Source organism: Anguilla rostrata, chromosome 13, assembly GCF_018555375.3.
Source record: "Anguilla rostrata isolate EN2019 chromosome 13, ASM1855537v3, whole genome shotgun sequence".
Lineage (NCBI taxonomy): Eukaryota > Metazoa > Chordata > Actinopteri > Anguilliformes > Anguillidae > Anguilla > Anguilla rostrata.
Genome location: NC_057945.1, coordinates 14196003 through 14220235, shown reverse-complemented (window position 1 = coordinate 14220235; position 24233 = coordinate 14196003). Strand labels below are relative to the sequence as shown.

The 24233-nt window shown below is 41.5% G+C and overlaps 1 protein-coding gene across 1 annotated transcript; it reads left to right on the top strand.

Moving 5' to 3' along the window:
- The first annotated feature begins 539 nt into the window (after positions 1-539).
- On the top strand, positions 540-21708 carry LOC135238007 (junctophilin-2-like). Its single transcript, XM_064305622.1, has 6 exons — positions 540-1524; positions 2964-3783; positions 14056-14174; positions 16507-17411; positions 18256-18345; positions 19143-21708. Exons 1-5 carry the CDS (start codon positions 1146-1148, stop codon positions 18334-18336), a joined length of 2304 nt encoding a protein of 767 aa, XP_064161692.1. The 5' UTR covers positions 540-1145; the 3' UTR covers positions 18337-18345; positions 19143-21708.
- Positions 21709-24233: the final 2525 nt, after the last annotated feature.

Here is a 24233-nt window from a genome sequence, read left to right as displayed (position 1 = left end):
ACCACAGAATTGTCTGTTTTACTGGCATTGACACAGTGCAAGAGCTACATTTCCTACATGGTTCACCTGAAATGTATGTAAATACCTGCAAATTAAAGCTGACAGTCTAGTTTAACCTCATCAATTTTTTTTCCCACATTTTAAATCCAAGATGCACAAAGTAAAAACAACAAAAATGTGTCATTGTCCAAATACTTATGGACAACATAGGTTATACATACATATATGTAAAAAATTTTATTTTTTATTTGAGGGCTAAAAGTCGTTCTGGAACGCCCTAATAAGTAGCCTAATACAACTCTTAATTTCTGATCCATATTCATATTATGGAAACAAAAAAAATGACATTTGTAAAACCGCAGGCCGTATGAACATAACCACCCATCTTTGTTTGAAAAGGTCTTCAGGTGAAATGATCACATGACGGACGTTTTAACACAATAGTCAAGTGTGTTCTACAATTTAATTTAAATTAATAAATCTTAATTAGTCAACTGTGTGTCACAAAGAGATTATATATACTGAAAGTGTCTGATTCTCTCCCAGTCTATCCTTTGACAAGTAGGGTTGGGTTGTATTTTTGGATGCGCCCGTCGATCTGATAGCCTTGTGGGTCTTGTTATAACATTCTCAACATACCGGGCAACTGCGAGAGGAGCAAGCGGCAGTGGAAGCGACATGGAGAGGTGCAGCAACCAGAAGGAGGAGGTTTTTCGCCCTCCTTTAAAGTTGTGAAAAAAAATTGGGCAGCTTGACAGGATATAAAAGAACAGTGAAATAATGTACACGTGGATTCTCAAGAAAGAGCGACGATTTCAGAGGGGTTTAGAGAGGCGGTTTTAGAGTGTTGTTTTATAACAACTTTAATAGTTATTAAAATATGGTATAATCAAAATGTAATAACAAACAAATATAAAATGTGCGTGTTTAATGCTATCGGACGAGCTTCTTCCCGAAATAGATGGAAACAAAAATATACACATTCAAGAGAATTTACCGACAGCGACGAATGACAATGGGGATGGGAGTTCGACGTTCTTTAACACAAATACCTGGCTGGCAGCAAGTCTCAAAATATACGACTGCCGACTTCCAACAGTGCACCCGAATTTAAGACCGAAGTAAGCTGCTTTCAGTAAGTAAGCATGAGCGGAGGGCGCTTTGAATTTGACGATGGCGGAGCTTACTGCGGTGGCTGGGAAGGTGGCAAAGCGCACGGACACGGAATCTGCACCGGGCCCAAGGGACAGGGGGAGTTTTCAGGTTCCTGGAATTACGGCTTCGAAGTTGTTGGAGTTTACACCTGGCCCAGCGGTAACACGTACGAGGGCTACTGGCACCAAGGAAAGCGTCACGGCCTCGGCGTTGAGACCAAAGGGCGTTGGGTTTACAAAGGCGAATGGACACAAGGTCTCAAAGGGAGATATGGAACGCGTCAAAGCCAAGGCAGTGGGGCCAAATACGAGGGGATGTGGAATAACGGGCTGCAGGATGGATACGGCACAGAAACCTACGCAGACGGAGGTAATGGGCTTAATGCTTAACTAAAGTCTACAAGTATTTACATCTGAGTTCTGAAAACGTAAACCTGATTTTATCACTTGCCCCCGTTCTAGAGCCATAATGTGGAGTGCCGTGATATCGATACACTCCGAACTCTCTGCCGTTAAATGCGATCGATAGTCTTCTGATATAATCACGTAAAGTTCATTTGAATAGGCTTTTTGTATTATACTAATATTTAAGTTGCCAAGTTGTTTCATGGGCTTTAGCACAATGGAGTAGCACATTTATTTGGATAGAACATCTGGAAAATAAATAATTACGTTAGAACTGCTGCTTGCTTAGTGAAAAGTTGATATTCCTGACCCAACTGCCAGGTCTAGCGATAAAGATTTAAAGTGATGCAAATATAGTGTGACTTTCTCAGCACGATCTGCACTAGACTTTTGTCTCATAGAATTTGAATGTGAATGTGATGAGCTCACCATTGATAGATGCAGATTGGGGTCACCGCTCAAAACTAAAACCCTTTTAAAAACGTTTTCTTGGAAGGCACTTGGAGATATTAGGGCTCGTGACTAGTTCAGTAGTGTCTTTATTTTGAGATCTGACTTCTTACTGTTCTGGTGGTCAACTGTTCATACTGGTTTTAGCTCCAAGTGGTCATACTGTTATTTTGAGAACTCAAACGAGCGATTACTCCATGAGTTATCCATCGACCCTGCTGGCTGCAGAGTCATCATCTTGGGGATCATCGTGCATTACTGAGATGGTGAGGCTCCATGTGTGAGGTACAATAATACTGAAGTCTGTGTCCTCTACGCAGGACAGAATTCAGGCCTGTCTACTGCATGAGGAAGCTGATGATTCATGTTCTGTGGTTAACTGTATGGTACATCACCCTTTATAAGCATTTAGTACTTGATACATGTGGCACGCTGTTGGAATTTACTTGTACTCAGTAATCTTTTCTGGAGCTACATACAAGAAGCCAGTTTTAATGGCGCATGGCAAGAATAGCTGATGTCAGGTTGTACCATTGTATTTAGAGTCAATTTAACATGCATGCAGATTTTAATCAATCATTTTTATTTAACTTAGATAAATATTTAAAGGTGGGTGGTACAACAGGTGAGCTTAGTTATTGCATACATCATATACAGGCATGTCTTCATCAAGTGACATTTTCATCATAACACTGTGGAAGTAGTCACATCATGGGAGCGAAATTTTTATTTTGTTTATCTATCTTTGAGTAGTTACATAGTGAAGTGGCACAAGAAAATTGTCAAGAAATGTGAATCTTCCATGCTTTTTCAGAGCATCTAATGCCCTTGTCTTACATTCTTGCAAACCTCAGGTCAAAAATTTTCAAATGCTGCTATTGAGTTATTGACGGTGACGCATGAGGAGTGACTAACCCCTCTAAGAGCATCCTTTCTGTCTGTCTGTGGTTTCAGGCACTTTCCAGGGCCAGTTTACCGGAGGCATGCGGCACGGGTACGGCGTGCGCCAGAGCGTGCCGTACGGCATGGCGGCGGTGGTGCGCTACCCCCTGCGCACCTCCCTCACCTCCCTGCGCAGCGAGCTGACCAACGGCGCTCTCCTGATGCCGGACGCCGCCGCCAGCACCACCCGCCCAGAGACCCCGCCCCCGCCGGCGCCCCCCCCCGGCCTGGCCCGCGGCGGCTTCGCCCTCACCCTGCGCCCCGACCCCGAGGCGGCCCGGCCCAAAAAGAAGGGTCTGTTCCGCCGGGGCTCGCTGCTGGGGAAGCTGAGGAGGTCGGAGTCGCACGGCTCCTTCTCCAGCCAGAGGAGCAAGCAGGGCTTCCTGAGGAACGACTCCACCCTCAGCTCGGCCGCCAGCGACGCCAACTCGGCCACCAGCGACGCCAACTCGGCCACCAGCGCCTGCGAGGAGGGCGGGGCCGACGACTTCCCGCCCGCCGAGTCGGACATCGACGCCACCACCACCGAGGCGTACGCCGGGGAGTGGAAGAACGACAAGCGCTCGGGCTACGGCGTGAGCGAGCGCTCCAGCGGCCTGCGCTACGAGGGCGAGTGGCTGGACAACCAGCGCCACGGCTACGGCTGCACCACGCTCGCCGAGGGCGGCAAGGAGGAGGGCAAGTACCGCAACAACACGCTGGTGAAGGCCGTCAAGAAGAAGGTCCTCCAGCTCCGGAGCAACAAGATCCGGCAGAAGGTGGAGCACGCCGTGGAGGGGGCGCTGCGGGCAGCCGCCATCGCCAAGCAGAAGGCCGAGATCGCCGTCTCCAGGTAGGAACAGCAAGGGCAGACTTTAAGGCTCGAAGAACCTAAAACATGCATACGTATGTTTCAAATTTTTATTCAAATGCCAAGTTTTTTTAAAAATAGGCCAGGATCCAGTCGAAATTGTCCTTTTGATTTGTTCCTCACAAATATAGTTTGGAATAAAATAAATATTTTGGCAGACTGCGTTTGTGAAGAATTAAACTAACACTTACTTTTATTTACGTGCACAAATGTTGATTGAATCCAGGCAGGTCCTTTTGGCCTGTTTTGGTCGGTTTGCCTTTTAAAGCAAAAAACTGGCCCATTGTTCTGTGTCATGTTAACACTTGCATATCCATATGCATATCCATTCTGCATGACCATTATTTACATGTTGCAATTTATTTATTTATTTATTTTGTAAAAACCATTATAAATGGCGGCTTTTGCATTCAAAGAGTCTAGTCTGCTTTGAAGTTCAATACTAATACTAACTAAAAAACTGCAGGAGAAACATTCTTTCACAGTATACAGTAAGTTACTATTCCACAAAATTTCATCAAGGACCAAAAATTGACTTAAAAAGTTTGTCTAAAAGCTGGCAACCATCTACAACATTATTACCCTCTAAAGTCATTTGTAAGACTGTTAGTGAATTCATACAAACATATGCACCCAGCTGTAGGTGAGGCAAAGAGAAACCGCATAGATTTAAGTTTTTCTGAGAAAAACTGTGGGCATTTTGTTAGCGTCAAAGTTATTTCATTTAAATGACATCTTTATGGGGGATTCCAATCGAGGTAGCAAAGATGAGGGCTAATTTGTAGTAGTGCCTGTCTCCTCAGTGGGTTTCCTGCCCACACAGTCCACACAGTACTACAGGAGAGAGGTAATTTGGAGATGAGGTGTATACACTCAAGAGTAAATGAGATTACTGTGTGCCTGGATGTGCACGGGCAGATACAGTTGTAATGTCCAACAGAAATGAAAAAAAAAATATTGGAGTGAAATCATTCGGGCATTGTCTTTGGCTTCACAGTTGCGCAAGACGTCATATTTGTCAGTCAATCTCCTTTAAATAGCCAAACAATGATCACAGTGACTCACAGCGAACTATATTTGAATTGTGAAGTCAGCAGAAGAGCGCAGCAGTTACTGTTCAATAGCCGTGGTATTCGATTACACTGCCAACACCATGGCTGCGTCACTCACGCATTCTCATAAAATGGGCTCGCAGCATTTGGAGCGCTGGTTCTGGTCTATGCCCTCTGCTTGAATGGTCACAGCAAAACGGTCACTTTTGAATCTGTTTTGAGTGCATGGCATCCCTGCTGGACTCAAGCTCTTTCAGAAGAGTGGACACTGAGAATTCTGCAGGATAAATTATTAAGAGATACAAGTGCTTGTCTGTAGTTTTTGACCAGGCTGGCCTGCATTTCATACTTAATAGACCTTTTTCAGTGACCAGGTTAATCAGGGTATGATTGTGTTTATACATTGTTTTCTCCAATTCCAGTGCAGGTTCAAGGATTTGTGACCAACCATACTATCAGTTATTGTTTCAGTAAGTTTATATTGTCAAAGTTTAAGGTGAGTGTTAATGGATTGTGTTTGACCTTTCAGACATATATCTGATGATACTCCAAGTGGAATATCTTCTTTTAAGTACCTGCTTCAGGCTAAGGGCCTGTCTTCAGATGACTCCCTCAAATGTGTAACAAGAATGCATTAAGCGATGATACCTGCGCTATTTCAAAGCTATGTCCTCCAATACCGAGAGAGTAGGCTCCGACAGAGAATTATTTTGTAATGACATGACAAATCTTCTCTGTGTCTGCGTGGGTTTCCTCTGGGTACTCCGGTTTCCTCCCACAGTCCAAAGACATACAGATGGGCCAATTGGAGACTCTGAAGTGGCCATAGGTATCAGTGTGTGAGTGAATGGTGTGTGTGCCCTGCGATAGATTGTCGGCCTGTCCAGAGTGTATTCCTGCCTCTCGCCCAATGCACGCTGGGATAGGCTCCAGCACCCCCCATGACCCTGCTCAGGATAAGTGGGTATAGATAATGGATGGATGGATAATAAATCTTCTCAGTTGTAGACATTTTTCAAAAATGTTCAGGAGGAATATGATATTTAGCTTTAAGATATTTGGATCTTCAGATGGCATTCATTTCACATTATAATACATGTCCATTATTTTACTCAACCCCTTATTTGGCCCTAGTCTAAAGCCAGCATCTGATTTCCCTGGTGTGAATTTCACATTTCCCCATATTGGAGAGAAACAGGACAAAACAGGCATCTCACCAAAATATGACAGGGCTTCATTCCATACAGCTGAAGTGCTTTTAAAATCAGTATGCATCAATATGAATTGTGGCAAACCTGTAGTAGAAAGGGATTCTATTGACATCCAAGCTGGATGGGGTTTTGAGGAGAAGTAAAACTTAGCAGCCTTTTACTGGGCTGACCAATAAGACCAATGGAGATTTGAAAACTGTAACCCTGTCCTCTCATAAGTTGGGTAAAGCAGGTTAAGACAGAACAGAGGCAGTTTGTGAAAATATACTGAGCAGCTGAGACAAGCTAGGTTAGTGATGTTACAACCTGGCTTGTTCCAAAATGGCTGTGCCCTAGTTCTAGTAGCTACAAAAAACTTTCATTTATTTATACTTAAAAAATTTTTTTTTTTTGCAAATATTGGCCAATTTCTAATTTTCAAATGAAGGGCCATATCTTATTTGAGGTAAAAAGCAAATGAAACAGAGTCACATTACTTCATGTTGCCTTTAATTTGTTTTAAGATTCTTGCATTTGCAGAACTGGGCATATTGTTTTGATCAAAAGGAAATAAAGAACTGCCATTATTCTCGATGTGTTGAAGTTCACCAATATAAAGAGCTGAATTATATAAATATAGCCATGCAGATTAATTAAAAACAGGATCGCATTTACTTGCTGCACAATAAAATGCTTGATTTCGTATTGGCTATGAAGCCTTATTTTTTCCCTGCCAAATTCAGTGTTACAGGGTGGAAAATGTGAGTTACGGATGGCAGTGTTCACGTTTTTGCAGTCCCTTTGGGCTCACAGTGGAATTGCTGAGCTGGAGACAGACTCATTGAGGAGAGACCTGCTCAACGCGCTGTGGAGAGGAGACTTCGGCTATAGTGTTGGGTGATTCATTGGAAAATGAGCGCGAGCTTCATGGAGGGCTTGTGCACTGACTAAAAGGACAAAAGGGTTTTCCGACTGATCAATTTAACAGATTAGAGTGTGTAGCGGACACCTCCTCTTCTCTTTGTATTGCTTTATGTTTTTTTAAGGACCTGTTCACATATTACACATGCATTTCTGTTCCAGTTAAAATGAGTAACTTTCTCTTTTAAAAAGAAGACAGATGACAGTTTGTAACAGATAATAAACTATCAAATTATTAAAGTGATTTTTTTATTTGAAAAAAAAAAGAAAATCCACCACAAGAGTTTGGTTTTGTGGTAAAAGACCTGCTTTTAATATAAAGGTTAAATCCCAGTTTGAACACTGTCATTGTGTCCCAGAGCAAGGTGTTTAACCTGAATGCTTCTATACATAAACGCATAGCGATCTATATTTGATGTATTACATTGGCATAGAACACAGAAGTTTCCGTCAGTTCAGTGGCGAGGCCTTGGTTTAGGATTACACTGTAGCCATTGTGGCTCTGTGCTGGATGTGTTAATGTGCATTTAACGTCAACAGAGCGCTTCTGTTGCTACTGTCTTGCATGCAGTAGAGGTACCTGTATGAGTCGGGGGGCCACCGCTCCCTTCCTTGAAACAGTTTTTTTTTTCGGAACTGTATATTTAAATCTTGTTTTTTCCTCTCCCATTCTGAAATGTTCACATGCATTTCAAGGCTGTCCTCATCCTCATACCAACCTTCATCAGAGAGTAAAGACAAACACACTTCTTTTACATTTTATTTTTATGCATAGCTAAAAAGAAAAGGCACTGTGCACATACCTGATTGACCAAAGAAGGCTCCTAGAGTGTAATGAGGAATGGACATAACCACCAACCCTAACCCTCCGTCCCTGGGTGAGAGGACAGTCAATTTTTGGGCTGACCAGCGGGGATGACAGCCACAGCATTGTGACAGAATTTTCTTCACATAACCTTTGATTTATGAGGCCAATTTAGGACACTCTGGCTTAACTGTTGTTTTTTTATAATTAGGCACGATTATGTTTTATTATACTTCTAAAAGCATGGCCTGAACACTAAGAATAGCCGCTTAGCAATAACTGCTTAAAGATTCTAAAGTGAGGCGCTGATCTTGATCTCCCTCTGCACCTCTTACTGGACCAAAACCTTGATTTACAGTTACTGTGCTCGGTGGGATTAAGGTTCCAGTTTGGCTTTGGTGTGTGTTTGGATGGGCTTAACTCACCGGCCCGCTCTTTCCTCATACGTCTCCATAAAAGGACGCGACCCTGCTCATCAGCGCTGGAGCGCGGCACCTGAAGTTTGCGCAACACTGAAGGAATCGATGACACACCGCAGACCGCGCCGTCGTAAATAGCCGCAAATATAAATATTGTATTTTTGAGGAGCGGCTAACAGCCTTAAATTCACTGACACCCTCCTGGTCGACAGAAGCTTTGAAGGCTCCATTAAAAGGCATTCGGACGCACGGGAAGCCTGTTTACTGCTGGGGCTGAGCAGGCATCTGTCTCAGGCAGAATTTCATTAGGGCCTGAAATGACCTTGCTGAATGTATGGCAAATGCCACATTTACAGGATGTGAAAGCTCAAGGTCAGAAGGGTGACTTTGAGGAGGTTCATTGGTTCAGGGCAGGTGCGCATGTGACTGATTGGGGAGTTAGGCTTTTGTGAATGCCAAAATGGGGGAAGGCTCTCTGATTTGAACCAATAACACAGCTTTTAGCTGTGGAGTGCAAGCCTCTGGTTAGTTTAATACAAATCAGAGGTGACATAGTCGCACCACCCATTTTGGGAATCACGAATGCTTGCTCTACCCATAACGAGTGTGAACTCGTTATGATTTCTGAATGTTGTGTACTTTATGACGTCACTGGCCACTGTGTAATACCATGCTCGGTTGAGGATTTCAAATACAACTCCAATGCAGTTTCCAGCAGAAATATGTGCTTACCAATGCAGCTGGACGTTGTAAGTTAGGCATTAGGATTAAAAATGGTTTAAAACCAATTCTTTGTCATCTGATAAGTAATGCTCAGTTGTTGTTAAAGAAGCAGTGTGATGCACAGTAGAAACAGCTGTAGCCTTATAGCTCCAGGGTCTGGAGGTTGCTTCTGCAGTGTGGACTCTTACTGTTCTCCCCACAGCCATGTGAGTCTTCTCATACAGACCAGAGATGTGTGTGCCTGTATATGCACGCATACTGGTGTGTTTTCATATATGTCAGCTTGTGTGTGTATACACATTTGTGTATGTGTATGCGCTTGAGAGCAGAGCCAGCTCTAGGATTTTGGTGGCCCTAAACAAGAAGCAAGCTGGAGCAATCAGTCATAGACCAGGGTTGGGGGGGGGTGTTTGTGGGAGAAATTGCAGACCGGGCAGGGGGATTTGTCAGCGATCACAGACCGAGGAATTGGGGCAATTGAAAAAGCTATTTGCTGTCTCTGAATAATACACAATTAAAAAGTCTTTCACAAAAATATGGAACATTTCAAATTTGAATTGTGTCCCTAAATGACCCCATAGACTGTTTATGCCTGCAGTCAGCTCTGAGAGAGAGAGAGTGAGAGTGTGCATGTGCATGCATGCGTGTGTTTGTGTTCAAGTGCGTGCACGAGCGCATGTGGTTACATGCAGGCTGTTCTCTTGTGTTAGACTCTGTGTCTGCGCTCTGTGGTACACTGAACCCTGGATTACTCTCTGATGTCCTCCGCTCACCACAGCCTTTAAAAAAAAGACCCCCTTCTGTGTGTGCAACTCATTTGGGGTGGCCCAAATGCAGCTAAGGAACGCACTGTAAAATACGGTATATACATTCTACCCATTCATAAGGCAGACCAATACGGTATCCAGTGTCACTCTCCCTCACACAGTAACGTGAGCATTTCTTTTTCTTCTCTTGTTTGCTCGGTCTTTGGCCGGAGCGGGAATGAGCCTGGGTGAAGTCAGTGCGCTGAGTGTAAATGACGTGCAGGGCCCCCGTGCTGGAAAGCAGGACGGACTAAATAAGGAGAGGGAGAAGGGTTACTGTCACAATCACAATGGCAGGGGAATGCAACAGCTGATGGATGCCCCGCCCCTCTCCTCCCCCTCTTCCCCGCTCTCCCCAAATACTGCACAGAGCGTGCAGATGTTTCTGCTAGGCCCCCGACACATTCGGCTTGATGTACTGTATGCTCTGAGCTTCACCAGGACAAAGATGTCTTTTAAAAAAAACCCCATCTGGCACATGTAACGCTCGAGGCACAAACATGCCACATAAAATATAGATCATCTGAGCTGAGCTGTTGGGAGGTCTTTATTTCTATTTAAAGTTTTGTACAGGCTGCAGCTGTCCTTCCATCTTGAAAACAAGAACCAAAAATATATTGTGATAACTTGTTACATTTATAAGTCTAATGTGTCTTGGTACAAGATTTTCTATGGGAAATGTAGTTTGTCTTTTTGTCTGTCTCTGAGCGCCTTTCTTTTTCTGAAGTTCTGTTCAGGAAAGATAAATGTATTTATTTTAAAGTTTGGCGACTTGGGAATGGCAACTTGGACAATAATGGAAACATGGATAAGCTGAGTGTGAGCAGGGGTGTTTATACATATGAACTAGGAAGAGAGCTTGTGAAGGGATTAGACTGAAGTATGTTCAACTCATAGTCAGTAATGCGTTTATACTATATACTTTATATATTTTTTTGATTTGATGTCTGATTTCGCTTTGACATGCTGTACCTACAAGGGTACATATTTCAGTAAATTGCAGGGTTTGATGTATTTTGGCATTTAGGCACAAACGAGATGCCATACAAAACTTCTATTTTCATACCACTTCTGATCAATGAACATACATATACATGGCAATACATTGTGGTGATTTACTGTGGTGAACACAAATTTGTTAAAACCACTTATTTACTTATTTAATTTCTAAATCATCCTACAGGACTCAACCAATACTTCTAAATTCAAATATGAAAAATTCATATTCATCAATGGGACTCATTCACATTTCACAGACTACTTTGGGAACCCCTAGGCTCCCCTATAATTATTTAATGTGCTTGGGAACATTAATTTATATATTTCCATAATGTATGTGTTTGATTTGCTCAGAATGCAGGCTTTGCTCTTTCCCACAGGGCGATTTTTAGGTTTCCAGGAGTGTCCACACTTTTTCAGCATTTAGCCACTTAAACAGCCAACCAGTCAGGTGTGTGTAATATATTGACTACGGTATAATTAGCTGCCCATCAGATGTTGGAAATGGCTACTTTTACTGAATCACAAATCAAATGCACACAGCCTGGGTTTCCCGGGATTGTGGGTGGGAATCCCTGTTATAGATTGAAATAGCTGGTGGGGCTAACCTGGTCATTAGCAGTGATCTGCTAAGGGGGACTCTGATGGTGTTGCTGATGAGTGGGTTTAAATGTACTTGACTGTTTCAGTTTGGCTGCATTGTTAGAAGATAGTGTCTTCAGCTGACAATTTTGGTTTCCAGAACATTCCTGGAATGTAAGAGGAAATGTTTATGGTATGTTAAATTGTTTGGTTTCCAGTGCATCAATTGAATATCTTATTCAGTTTTGTTATTTTTGTTAAAAACAATTAATTGAATTGTGTATGCTCATATTTATTGGTCATTTTTAAAAGTGCAATCTTTGAAATGAGCCAATTGTTCAATATGCGGTTTGGGGTAGTCATGGTGAGACTCTTGGTTGATGTATTTGGCCAAAGTCAGCAGGGTACACTGTATCTTATCACATAGCAGCGGCTGCTCTGGCCGATTGGGTGCCTGTGTTTTGCCTGCGTCAGCTGCACAGGGTCTGCAGTTCTCTGGAACAATGGGCTACGCAGCTGAGATGTTGAACTGAAGTGCAGAGAGAACCGATGGCAATGTATTTTATAGGAGGCCTGTGCTAGACTGTGCTCTCCCAAATAAACCGAGGATGTTGCAGCAGTGAGATGATCTAAGACTTCTGATCGAACATTGAGGAATAAAGAGCCAATGACGACAAAAACATGTTTAAAAAAGCAAAAATGAGGTTGACAGTATGACCTTATTTCTTTACAGGTAAATTTCTGTCACTTACAGTATTACAGTAGTCACCAATGGCGTGTTGTTCTGGAAGTTCACATCATCTCAAGTGCTCTGACTTGCAGAAGTCAGCTACCACTGCCTTTTTAAGAAAGCAGTCAACAGTCTGACCCGTGCAGAATCTGTTAAGCCCAGGTCTATGCACTAGAAAGGGCGAACGGCGCTGTTGCCGTTTGGTGTAAAAGTCACCCCCACCCCGCTCCCATCGCAGCCGCTCTCAGCAGCGAAGGACAGGATGATGTTGCTGGAACCTTCTCCAGCGACTCGGGCCGGGGGCACCGGTCCTAAGCCCCCAAGGTGAGACTGACGACTGACTAGGTCGGGAGGGGACAGCTGCGGGGGTCTGCGCGATAGGGGGAGATCATCGCACCTCTAATTGTTTCTTGGGGAAGCGTCCGACTCCCCCGGACTTCAAGTGGCAGCGGGGTATTTTTAGGCCCAGCGTACTGTTTCAGTATGCCAAGCATTCTGGGAGTAATCACAATCAGTAATGCTGGCGGCCTGCAGCCGAGGTTCGGTTGCATTGTGCCTCCAGCGGAGGATCCTCACAGGCCTCTATTATTACCCGGAGGGGGGGGCACTGGAATGGCAGCAGTATTTTTATAAGTGACATGAACGTTGACGGATGACAAGGACACTGGCTGGACAGCGTTGCCAGGTGACCTCTGCATGTTCTGTTTTTGTAAAATTATATAAGCTGTGCACATTGTCAGTGTCATGAAAATATATATATATTTTTTCCCCATTGTGTCCCTTTTTAATGCACGTTGAAAGTTCTCTTTCGGATGTATGTATGTCAGTGTTTCATAACTCCTCACCTCTCTAGACTAGCAGTGTTCTGATACCACAATTTTGAATTTGATATCAAAATTGATACCATGGTAGATCACTGACAGGCAAGAATTTCTCATAAAATGAGATGTAAACTAAAACATATCTTTTCAAATATATTTATTCACAAAATATCTGGCACACAAAATGAGAAATAAAGTTACAGAAGGCCTGGCTAGACTATCTTGCTTTCTGCATATTCAGTTTGTATTCAGTTTGGATTTGTCAAAGGTGACTGGGGCAAGGCATCTGAATTAACTTGCATGTGAGTGCTGTGAACAGTAGCCCCTCACTAAATACCGTAATCTACACTTGCCGCGTATCTACCTGTTACTATCACTCCTGTCGGGATTTGAAGTCCCTCTAGAGAAGGTGTTTTTCTAACAGATTTGCTTGGTTGGATCTGTTGCCTCCCTCGGCGAGACAAACTTTTAAGGTTTTTTTTTTTTTTTGCAAAGGGGCAGGGTGATATTGTTTTCAGTTGGGCCTTTATCACTGGCTTTGTAGGCAACGTGCTGCCATATTTCCACCCTACTTTTCAACACATTAAGGGTGGTCAGTGTGATATGCCATTGATCTTCGTCACCATGATTGGAGCCTGAAATGTCCATCTTCAGAATTCATTTAAACCATTAATCAATAAGTTTGGATTAAATGCAGTGAGACATAGCAATGTTTGATATAGCCTTCTGTTCTGTTACCCATTGAGTTATCTATCTTGGCTAATAATAATAATAAGAGTCACGCAGGACCCAAATGCATGTAACCATCGCTGCCTTTGAAATAAAAGATATGAACACAGACCCGGTTTTGTCTGTTATCAGTCCAGCTGTATCACAGGTCAGGCTCTTGGTGCTGTATGTGTCTGTACTTTATATAGCTTTCTATATTCAATCTGCATTCTGCTGTGGGCTCAAACAGATATTTGGCACGTCCAGGCCTAAGTATAACATTGGGTTGAAGCAGTGGTTCTAAGAAAGGGAGCAACCACCATTGTGGAAAACTCACTTAGGCGATACACAACATCCATTTTGTTTCATTGTGCTCACCACGCTTCAGCTATCGATCACAGAGTCAAGTCCGCCACGGTAACTGAAAACTGCAGTGAGGAGTGACATCGTTCTGTTTTATTTATTTTTTCTGTCTTTTTTTTTCTGTTTTTCCGCCAGAGCCACTCACGCGAAGGGAAAGGCAGAGGGGGCAGAGCAAGCCCTGCGGGCGGCTAACACCGAATCCAGAATCGCCAGGGCGGTGGCCAGGGAGCTTTCGCCTACCTTTCACCAGCCAGGTACGCCCCTCTGGGACTGTGAGAGGTGATGGGCTTTAAACATAGGTCTTATGGCGGAACAAGACATAGGTGGCGATTCGGTCAAGGTATATGTTACACAGATATTGGTTTCATTTCTCACAGTGAGTTGTTAGTGCATGGAATAACATGTTAGGCTGTACAGTAGAAGCAGAGAGCCTTGAGATCAATCAAGACACATTATTAGATGCTCTCTAGGCTGAATGACTAGTTCTCATAAACAAGTATTCTTGTTATTTTGGTTGATTCTACTGAATCATATTTGAAGCGTAATATTTTCCATAGATGGCCGTGGGTTGGCCTAATGCATTAGCAGTTGAGAGCAGACCATGTTAATATTTGCCCTTAAAGTCAATGTGCTGTTTAGAGAGACTGGTCTTGTAGATCAGGATGAGGTTGGTTGCAGCTTTTATGGTTTCTCTTACCTTTCAGTTTATAGTGAATTAAAGGGCTTGTATGTGGATAAGTGTTATACATCATGATAATGTAGGTTCTTATATAAATTGTAGGGTTGCTTTTATGACCATGTTTGTCACTCTTTATGCTGTGCCATTAAGAAAGGTTTTTCCACCTGACCTTGTCTAAGTAAGTGCCCTCTAAAATTATTCACCTGCTTCATAAAATTAACAAAAAAAAGCAAAAAAAAAAAAATTAATACTAAAGTACTGAGCAATATTTTCATTTTCTGACATGGAAAATATTCTAATTTAAAAATGATTCAATGTATCAACCAAAATAACACTTTTCTGAAATTTATTTCCAAGTGTCACAAATATTCTCACCCCTCTTTCAGTACTTTGTGGACCCTCCATTCAGAACAATAACATTACTGAGTCACCTTCTATGGTGACTATGAGCAGAGGCACTTTGACCAATCCTTAGTAATCTTTCATTACGATCCTTCAGTCTTCACTTGTGGGCTGGTCTCTGCAATTCAAACCACAAGGTTTTGATGCGGTGCAAGTCTGGAAATTGAGGTGGCCACTGCAAACTAGTCATTTTGTGATCGGTTAACCATTTCTTGGTTGATTTTGCTGTTCCAAAAGCTGTGGCCACCCTTCACTTGCAGAGAAACACATACTAGAATGCTCTGGAAAAACTAACCAAAATTCTGAACATAATTCTTGATACATTACATAGTAATTGTGTGAACACTGAATAAAAATTATAGCACTTCCTGACAAAAATGAAAACTGAGCATGGCTACATTTTTTGCATGTTACAGTTTTTTATTTTTTTTATTTTATGTATAATGTGTGTCTGGGTGTGTGTGTTTCTTCAGCCCTTCTAGGCGTATCAGTTATTCTGTGGTCTAGAGATAATATATCAGCACGCTAAGCCTGGTCTTGAACACCTTGTGATTTCTGCTTATTATTTGGCCTGGAAACTATGCAGTTCATTAATAATGCATTTGGTTTTTCTCCCACCACCCACAGGCATGCATTTCTCCCACCACCCCACAGTTTAATTGACTTTATAATTCCCCACCTCCCCGCATGAACTGAAGTGTGCCAAACATTTTTGTGCAAAATGGCTGCCGTTCGCTTCCCTTCTTCACTGTAAATCTGTCCTGAATCCTGAGGGGAAAGATGCTGTATAAATACAGCAAGTGATTATTATGGGATGAATTTGCATTTTTACACTGTGCACTGCGACTGACTGCCATCCCACGGTGTTGCAGGTTCACTGCTGCCCCCTGCTGGACTCGGATTACTGAAAATATGTTGCTTGAGGGATTTCTCTTCATTTTCTTTTACAAGAATGTTGTGGATGTTGTAAATTTACTTCTTGTACAGTGCAATATGCAATTTATGTAGTATTTCACAATATTACTGAAAGATTTTACTCACCTAAAATGTTCTTACTTGGTATTGTATTTTCAGGTACTGTTATGAGTTGTATGATTGAATCACTGGAATGGGGTATTCTTTCTCATATTTTTTTTTCATCAAGTATGAATTTATCTGCAGGAACAACTACTGTTACAACTCCTGCAACAATTTATTTGGCCTGCCCCTTATTAAAATGTAGACTTACATGTGTTCAGATAATGATTTTAAATGTTTTTACTGCATAAACTTTACCTAGCACAGTGCATGTAACACATGCAGTGTTTCATTTGATTGGTGTGAATTTCAAAGGAAAGTGTATTATTTACAATTTTAGTTTAAGGTTTTTTTTCTGAGCGTGTACTTTGTGGTTCATTTCAACCCCTGTCATGACCTGCCTGGGGGTCTGAACCTGCAATTTTGGATCGCCTGATGTAGAAGTAGAGGAAGAGAAAGGCTGTTAAACGCTGTTATATCTGCTACAGGTCCTGAGTACCTTAAGAGAAGGGCCCTGCAGGACATTGCAGAGAGTAACAAGCAGGAGGAGCTGCCCTCGCCGTTCACAGGGGAGGTACGCTTAGAGACCCCACAAATTCACAAGGTGGAGACGTCGGGGCAGTCATCCTCCCTTCACAGCCCCTCCCCCAGTTCGGACACCACCACCCCGGAACCCCACCGCTCTACGCAGGGCCTCCGTAAGGAGGACCCCCACCTGCTCGGGCCGGGGGGTTGGAACGGGGAGCAGGCCAGCCGAGACGGGGGCGGGCAGGGGGGAGGCGGCGGCCCCGGCACCCCGTCTCCGCGGGGGTACGCCCGCTCCCCCAGCCGGCAGAGTGGCCAGGCCGAGCCGGGCTACGACCTGGAGATCCAGCCCCTGCAGAGGATGGAGCCCAAACCGGCCGGCGCGCAGACCGCCCCCCCGCAGGGGACGGGCCCGTCCGGCGACGCGGACCAAGACCGAGAGGGCCAGCGGCCTCCCGAACGCTCGGCCCTGGACCCCTCCCCAGACCCCGCCCCTGACCGCGCCCCCGAGCACGCCCCAGACATCGAAGCCGATGCGGAAATCCGAGAGCCCCAACCGGAGCGGGCGTCGTCCGTCGCAGGGAAGGAGACGGAGCCCCAGGGAGAAGAGAGCGAGGAGGAGGAGCGGCAGCCCGTGCCGAAAACGGAGGCGGGGCCGACACCGAGAGCCGAACCCACCGCGCAGGCGGAACCGGCTCTGCATCCCCGCCCGGAGGCCACCGCACCAGGAGCGATGGCCAGAGCGGAGCCCAACGTCGGCGCAAAGCCTGCTGCCAAAGCCGCTGGGAGAGCAGACGCTAATGCAGACGCCAGGGCCAGGATCACTGGGAAGTCCCCTGCTGAAGCCAAAGATTTGTTAGAAGAGGAGGTATGTTATATTACCTCATAAGAATGAATTCTGAATTGCTGTTATATACACTGTTACAGCGTTACCTCTCAGACTTTCTGTTTGCTTCCTTACAAAAATGCTCCTCATGAGCAGATCTCTCTTGCTCTTTCTCCCTCGAACTTTTGCTCTTTTTAACATAAACACATTGAAAGGAGAAACTATGAGATCCCTATTATGTACCAAATGAATAGCTTTTTAAAAATGATACCTAGTTTAAAAAGTGAAGTGAAAAAAATAAGTTTAATGAGTATTTTTGTCTCAAAAATGTATGGCTGATCAATAACCCGTCATCCCTACCCCTGCACCACAAATCTGGTTTTACTGCACCCCAGAGCTTGAGGTCAAGGGCTTATCTATTATCTATCTACCCATGTCAGGCCTGGCAGAGTTCAGACTATTCCACAAGTGTTGGCCTCATCACTACTTTCCTTCGTTAGATGATAATCAAGAAGGGGGCTGCTGCAGTGGGATTGGCTGGAGGGGATGTGCAGAAAGATTGAGGGGCTTTGAAAGGAGATGGCACCAGTAGACAGCCTCAGTGTCAGCCAACACTTGTGTTCTGCAATGTCAATAGATTACACACATTTTTATTAAGGACTTTTAAAAGTCACAGTGATCTAGCTAATGATTTGTCAAAATTGCATGTGTTTATGTGTGTACAGTATATAAATTCTACAAAATTACATTCTGTAATATTTGTAATAATTTCATATTCAGTAGAAGTTAAGTATTGCCTGAATCCTTTTCAAGTTAATATATGGTCAGAATTCCCTTATGAATAAAAATTGTTCATGCAATAAAGATCTGATGTGTCCCCGCTCAGGGTCCCAACACAGTGGTGATATGTATGGTGATTTTGCTGAACATCGGTCTGGCTGTTCTGTTTGTTCACATCCTCTCATGAGAAACCCAGGTAAGATGTCAAGTCTTTTGAATTTTGTATGTCCCCATTGCTCTATTTAAAACAAATCACGACTATTTGTTTCTCTCAATTTTCTCCACTGGATTCAGTGGGTGCCGTGCAGTATTTTTTTAATTAATTATTGAATTACCTGTCCTTTTGGGTCTTCTGATGACTGAGCATTTTCTTTTTTCTCCACAAGTCATCGCCAGGGTTGGTACTGATTTCTTGGTTCCATTTATTCTACTGAAAAACAGTTTTTGTCAGTAGGAAGCAAATTATGATATATTTTAGAAACTGCCCTGATATTTCATGGAGATGGTCACAGAGAGGGGGTGCAGTGAGGGTTGTGTAATTAATGATGATTGTCTTTTAAAGGCCCTCCCGCTTATTTGGTAGAATTGTTTTATTGAATGCTTGGTCGCTTGCATTGTCTAGCATGGCCCAATTACGTTGGTAAAATATGAAGACACATTACCTTTTTTCCTGAAAGAATCACTCAACGAAACAAGCAAGTAAGATTTGGCACAGAGATTCAGTGGTTCCTATAAAGTAGTGGTTCATTACTGGCACAGAGATTCAGTGGTTCCTATAAAGTAGTGGTTCATTACTGGCACAGAGATTCAGTGGTTCCTATAAAGTAGTGGTTCATTACTGGCACAGAGATTCAGTGGTTCCTATAAAGGGGTAATGATTTTATTTAGCGGACCAGGAAGTGTAGATGTCTGAGTGAGAATCTGGAAATATGCTGATATGATAGCACTTCTTCACCATGTGCCATTTTAATGTTTTGGTGAGTTTTGTTTCAGGAGAATTGGGGTTGCCACATCACATCATTTTGAAGAGAAGGCGGATTCCTCTCAACGAGCTGCACCTGTAGCCAAGATGGTGGTTTCACCAGACAGCCTGAAAATAGTGAACTGAAACAGCCTGAACCTCGTTGAGCAAAGCATATAGAAAATTGAGCTAGAAAACGGATATATTTTGGCAATTTAGCAATTTACATCTGAAAGACTGCCTGCATTAAACTGATTGAAAAGTTGGCTATCTAGCTATATCTGAAGGTCTTGATCTCTTCCTGTAAGAATCAGATGACAGCACATTTAACATTTTTTAAAAATCGCTTATTTTTCTCAGTTTGGAATGTAATCGCGGACACAGTTTCAGTTGACATTTCACCTGCTGTGACTGCAATGATTGCAAGTGCAGGAATAACAAGAGATGGTTGATTGAGGCAGGATGACAGGCTAGCCGGTTATGCATAGCAGTGGGCAGAGGTGGGCACCATCACAGTCTGGGTTTAATGTGGACCATAGGGAATGCATTGCCGCTCCATGAACAGAAACAGCTTGACATTTCTTCCACTGTTACAGTATTGATGATTATTTGCAGCATATCAGTTATTATTGGCTTTATATTATGAACTGGTTTGCAAGTTCATAATATAAAGATTGATTGTTGGTTTCACGTTTCAAAATTGGACAAGCGGATGCCATTCTAACACATTTTATTTAATTTGCTGATTAATTCGGTCAAATTAATTAAGGGCTTTCTTTACAGCTGCACAGCTAATTATAGCTTGAAATTAATTTTCAGTTTCCTTCAAAAAAAACTAAATGCCTCAGAGTATTTGAAAATCAAACCAAATGAGAGCATTTACTAATAGAGAACTGAATTCTTCAGTATGTCCAGCCAGAAGCTGGCCTTAGTTTTGTCTTCCTTTTTAAATACACTGTGTGCCTTTTCAAATGGAAGATATATAGTCATTTTTAGCTCACTTACACGACAATTTGAATGTACTTGTCACTGAAATATTCAAAAACAATAACAAAGATGTTAAGAAAATGATTACTGGAGATAATGGGTCCTCCCCTGTGGATCTGAAATGTAATTCATTCTAAACACACACAAAAGGAATGAATGTTGAACGTATTTCAAGTTATGATTTTAAGTGATTACAGTGCATTAATACTTTTGAGGGACACAGACACACACACACACACCACTATTGAATGTGTTTCTGAACGGTGAATTGTATATTTTGAACAGTGAATTGCAAGTTTGATATTCTGGTCATGAATGTCAGTATTGTGGCTTCCTTGCATAGTGATAATGATATGCTGACTTTAAAGTACATAAAGGATGAAATCTTCTACCAGAAACAGTGTATTTGAGGAGAATGTGTGAGCACTTTGCTGCCTGACAAAAACAAAAGCTCTATGTATGTATTTTCAGAAAGGGGAAAACATATTGTTCGAATGTGAAGAGTGAATTGTAGAATTATAGTTTGCACGTAAATAGCTCTGTCTCTCTATCTCTCTGTCTGTCTGTTAGTCTCTGAGAGAGAGGTGACTTTGATCCAATTTCTATGCAGCATTTAACATTTGACACATTTAGTTGGTTTGCCCACATTTTTTGATTGTTGTTTTTTTTTCTTTTGCACTGATGTGACACGTGTGTCTGTGTTTCAGCAGCTATCAAATTCAACTGTGGAGCAAAACTAAGTCTCAAATTAAACTATGCAGTAAATTTTTACACATCATGCACACTGTAATATTGCATTGATTGTATACTGTGCGACTGTAATGTTCAGTGTGTGTTTGTTTAACACTATAGAATATGCAAGGTTTTGCCTCAGGCTTGTGCCATAGAAGGAAAATGCTATTCCTTGGTCTTACTCCAGGTCTTATAAACTGTATTATGAAGTAGAAAGTACACAGACAATGGACTAAATTTTAGCGCTGTCAGAGGAATATCTTTGTTTGATGTTTGATCTTGAACCATATCAAATAATGTTTTTTATTCCCACAATATCAAGTAGATACTAAATGCAATGTTTGACCACTGTCATTGATGAACTCGTATTGATCACTGCCATAAATTAACTCTGGTAATCATAACTGCTACTATTATTGAAAGTAAATATGTGGTGTCATCGCATTGTCACAGTAAAGCATGAGAGTATATTTTTGAACACGTAAATGAAAATTTAAATCAAATGTCAAAATCACCTTGAAATATAAATTTTAAATGACATATTTTTTTACAAAATATTTCCTTAAGGTACTTGTGTACAAGTAGGTCCTGTCTGAATGCACAGTCTCCTAGTGTGATATTTTGTCTGAATGCCAAATTGATAAGTATAAATTGATATTTTTAAAAGTTTTGAAGTTCCCCCATTTATGTTTTGAATATACCTTTTTGCATCATGTTCCGTAGTATTTATTATGTGTCACTGATCATCAGGCAAAAATTATCTTAATTGCTTTTTAAGATGATTGTGCACTTGTTTGTTTCATTGTTTCATTACAATAAATGATTGTAACTGTTGATCTTATACTGAGGTATAAATAATAAAAGGGAAATTTTATGGTGTCTTGTATTATTTAGAGAATATTGATACATCAATATTCAGCTTAATGTGAAAATTTAATGATGTTTTATATGTGCTCTGGTGCTTGCTGTTGTCACAGTTTTAGCTTGTTTTGATGGGCACTAGTGGTGGTGAAAGGAACAGAATGTATTTTTAACCACCACTGGCTTGACAGCCGATGAGATTTTCTTATGACAAGACATAGGTTCTGATGTAATTTTCTACCAAATCTATCAATGTGGAATTTTATGGAATACAGCAACTGTAGCTATATGTTTTACATACATAAGCAGTTAAATGTGAAAGTATTGGACCAGAGGCACAATTGTTGTTGTTTGGCTCTGCACCCCAGCACATTTGAAATAAAATGATGAATATGCAGTGCGGACTGTCAGCTTTAATTTGAGGCCATCCATATCAAGTGATCCGTGCTGGAAATTATACATAGTCCCCTGTTTTTGTGGGGGGCAAAAGTAATTTGACAATTGGCTGTTCAGCTGTGTCTTGTGAAAAAAAACCTATTTTCCGCTGTCGAACAGGACAGGATGTGAGCGTAGACGTGTCGAAGACTACCATAAACAGAAGACTACACCAGAATATCCTCAGTGGGTTCACTCCAAAGCAACTGGCAAGCCTCAAGAACCGAATGGCCCGGTTAGTTTGTGATTTTACGTGACTGTAGAGTTCTGAAACAAATACTTATGGATAGACAACCTGTATCAAAGTGATGGAAATAACGTGTGAAGCAAGAAAGGGACTGCTTATGATCCAAAGCATCCCTCCTTATCTGTGAACCCAAATGACAAACATCTAAATATAAAAATCATTCATTTAGAATTTGACCATTCTTTGACCTTTTTGGATGTTAAACTATAGTCTTGCATAGTTTGGTATTTTAGGCATAAGAGCAAAGTCTGACATATTTTGGTTGTTTTCCAGTGAAATATATTTTTCATCATCAATTTATGAACAGTCGTATTGGATTTAATTCTTTAGATACTGTATGTCAGAAACAAAATTCAAATTTCGGGTATTTGAAAAGCCATTGTGTTTGATTAATTCTTTCACATAATCAAATGATCATTATTTCTCATCCATCAGAATAGAAAATTTGCAAACTTAGAATTTAACCATTTCTTAACTGTAACATTAGTCTTACGTTTGAAATCATTTATTTTGAAAAAATAATTTTCCCTGAAAGAAAACACAAATATATAAATCTATAGTGTTATTTCCCACTAGTTTTTTTTAATTAATTTTTTTAATCATGAAAAATCTAATTATCTTTGTTCTATGCTTTGCTCAAGCTCCTGAAGACAACTCTAATCTCATCTCAACCCTAAACGTTTTCCTAACCTTGACCTTAACTTTATCCTAAAACCTAATTCTAGCCCTAGGAGTTCTGTTAAATATCTGATTCTTCAATTCAAATCAATGAGTAAAAACTGAAATGAAATAAAAAAATTAAAAAACCAAATAAATATTTGTACAAAAAAAAGTATTTGAAGTCATTTATTTTGGAAAAATATTTCACAGAGAAATATCATCCCAAATCAAGGATTAACTCTTTCCCAAGCTCTCCAATGAGTTAATTAAAATTAAAAATTGACAATGTAAACCTCATGCAAAAAAAATGATTCAAAATTACTTAACCTTTATTTGATCTTGGAGTTTCATAGGTTCAAGCTTGTACAGCCAGACTAGACTCTTATACAGACCATTTAGAAACACTACATAGAACTCAAATAAATAATTTTTATGCTAAATATTTCACATTACATGTCACAATGGTGCATAATGTGCAATTAATTAGCAGTCCCCAGTCTATTACTCCCAGTATGAACACAATATTCTATTCAAAATTTGAATAATAATGCAAGAACAATGACCTTTTGTCATGACAAATGACAGGCAGGTGCATAATTTGGTTGGAGCCAGTAGTTATACACCATGCTAATACTGCAGTCAGTCAAAGTCACCGAAATTCACCGACCTAGGCTTTTTTTTTTACCTTTAAGAAATGTCTGCAGTAAATGCCAAGTTCATTTATTTTCTAAATGTTAGAGGTTTCAATTGAACCATTTGCCTGCACCTTTAAAATATCTTTCTCTGTTCTTCAGTTTCATCAGAAATTATGCATTCACTGCCATTTAAGCAAAGTTGCACACTTAAATGACCCTTAGTACTGGCATTTGATTAAAGCAATCTCTTGTTAGTCATCTCCAATTAGCGTTACCTTTCTTCAAATCTGACGCCACAAAGCTATTCTTAGAACTTTTCAAAACTCACAGAGTTAGCAGGTAAGATCTCAAATTTGCGGCAATGCTTTTGGCAAAGTATGGATTTTGCTTTTTAAACATTATACCGCTTTTAGAGGGCTCCTCTCATTGTCATATGTTGGCCTTTGAATTTGTTGACTTACCCATGATGCACAAAAATACCCTGTGCCCTGTGCACCTCTTTGACACATAAAACACCCAATTTATGGGGAAGAATCCATCATATCTATTTCAGAAATAGTCACAAA

What these genes read in the sequence shown, in the direction of transcription:
- LOC135238007 (XM_064305622.1), top strand. Translation starts at nt 1,146, where the DNA reads ATGAGCGGAGGGCGCTTTGAATTTGACGATGGCGGAGCTTACTGCGGT. An exon ending in AGAAACCTACGCAGACGGAG is followed by an intron (nt 1,525 to 2,963) that starts GTAATGGGCTTA and finishes CTGTGGTTTCAG; the next exon opens with GCACTTTCCAGGGCCAGTTT. An exon ending in AAGATTTGTTAGAAGAGGAG is followed by an intron (nt 17,412 to 18,255) that starts GTATGTTATATT and finishes GTCCCCGCTCAG; the next exon opens with GGTCCCAACACAGTGGTGAT.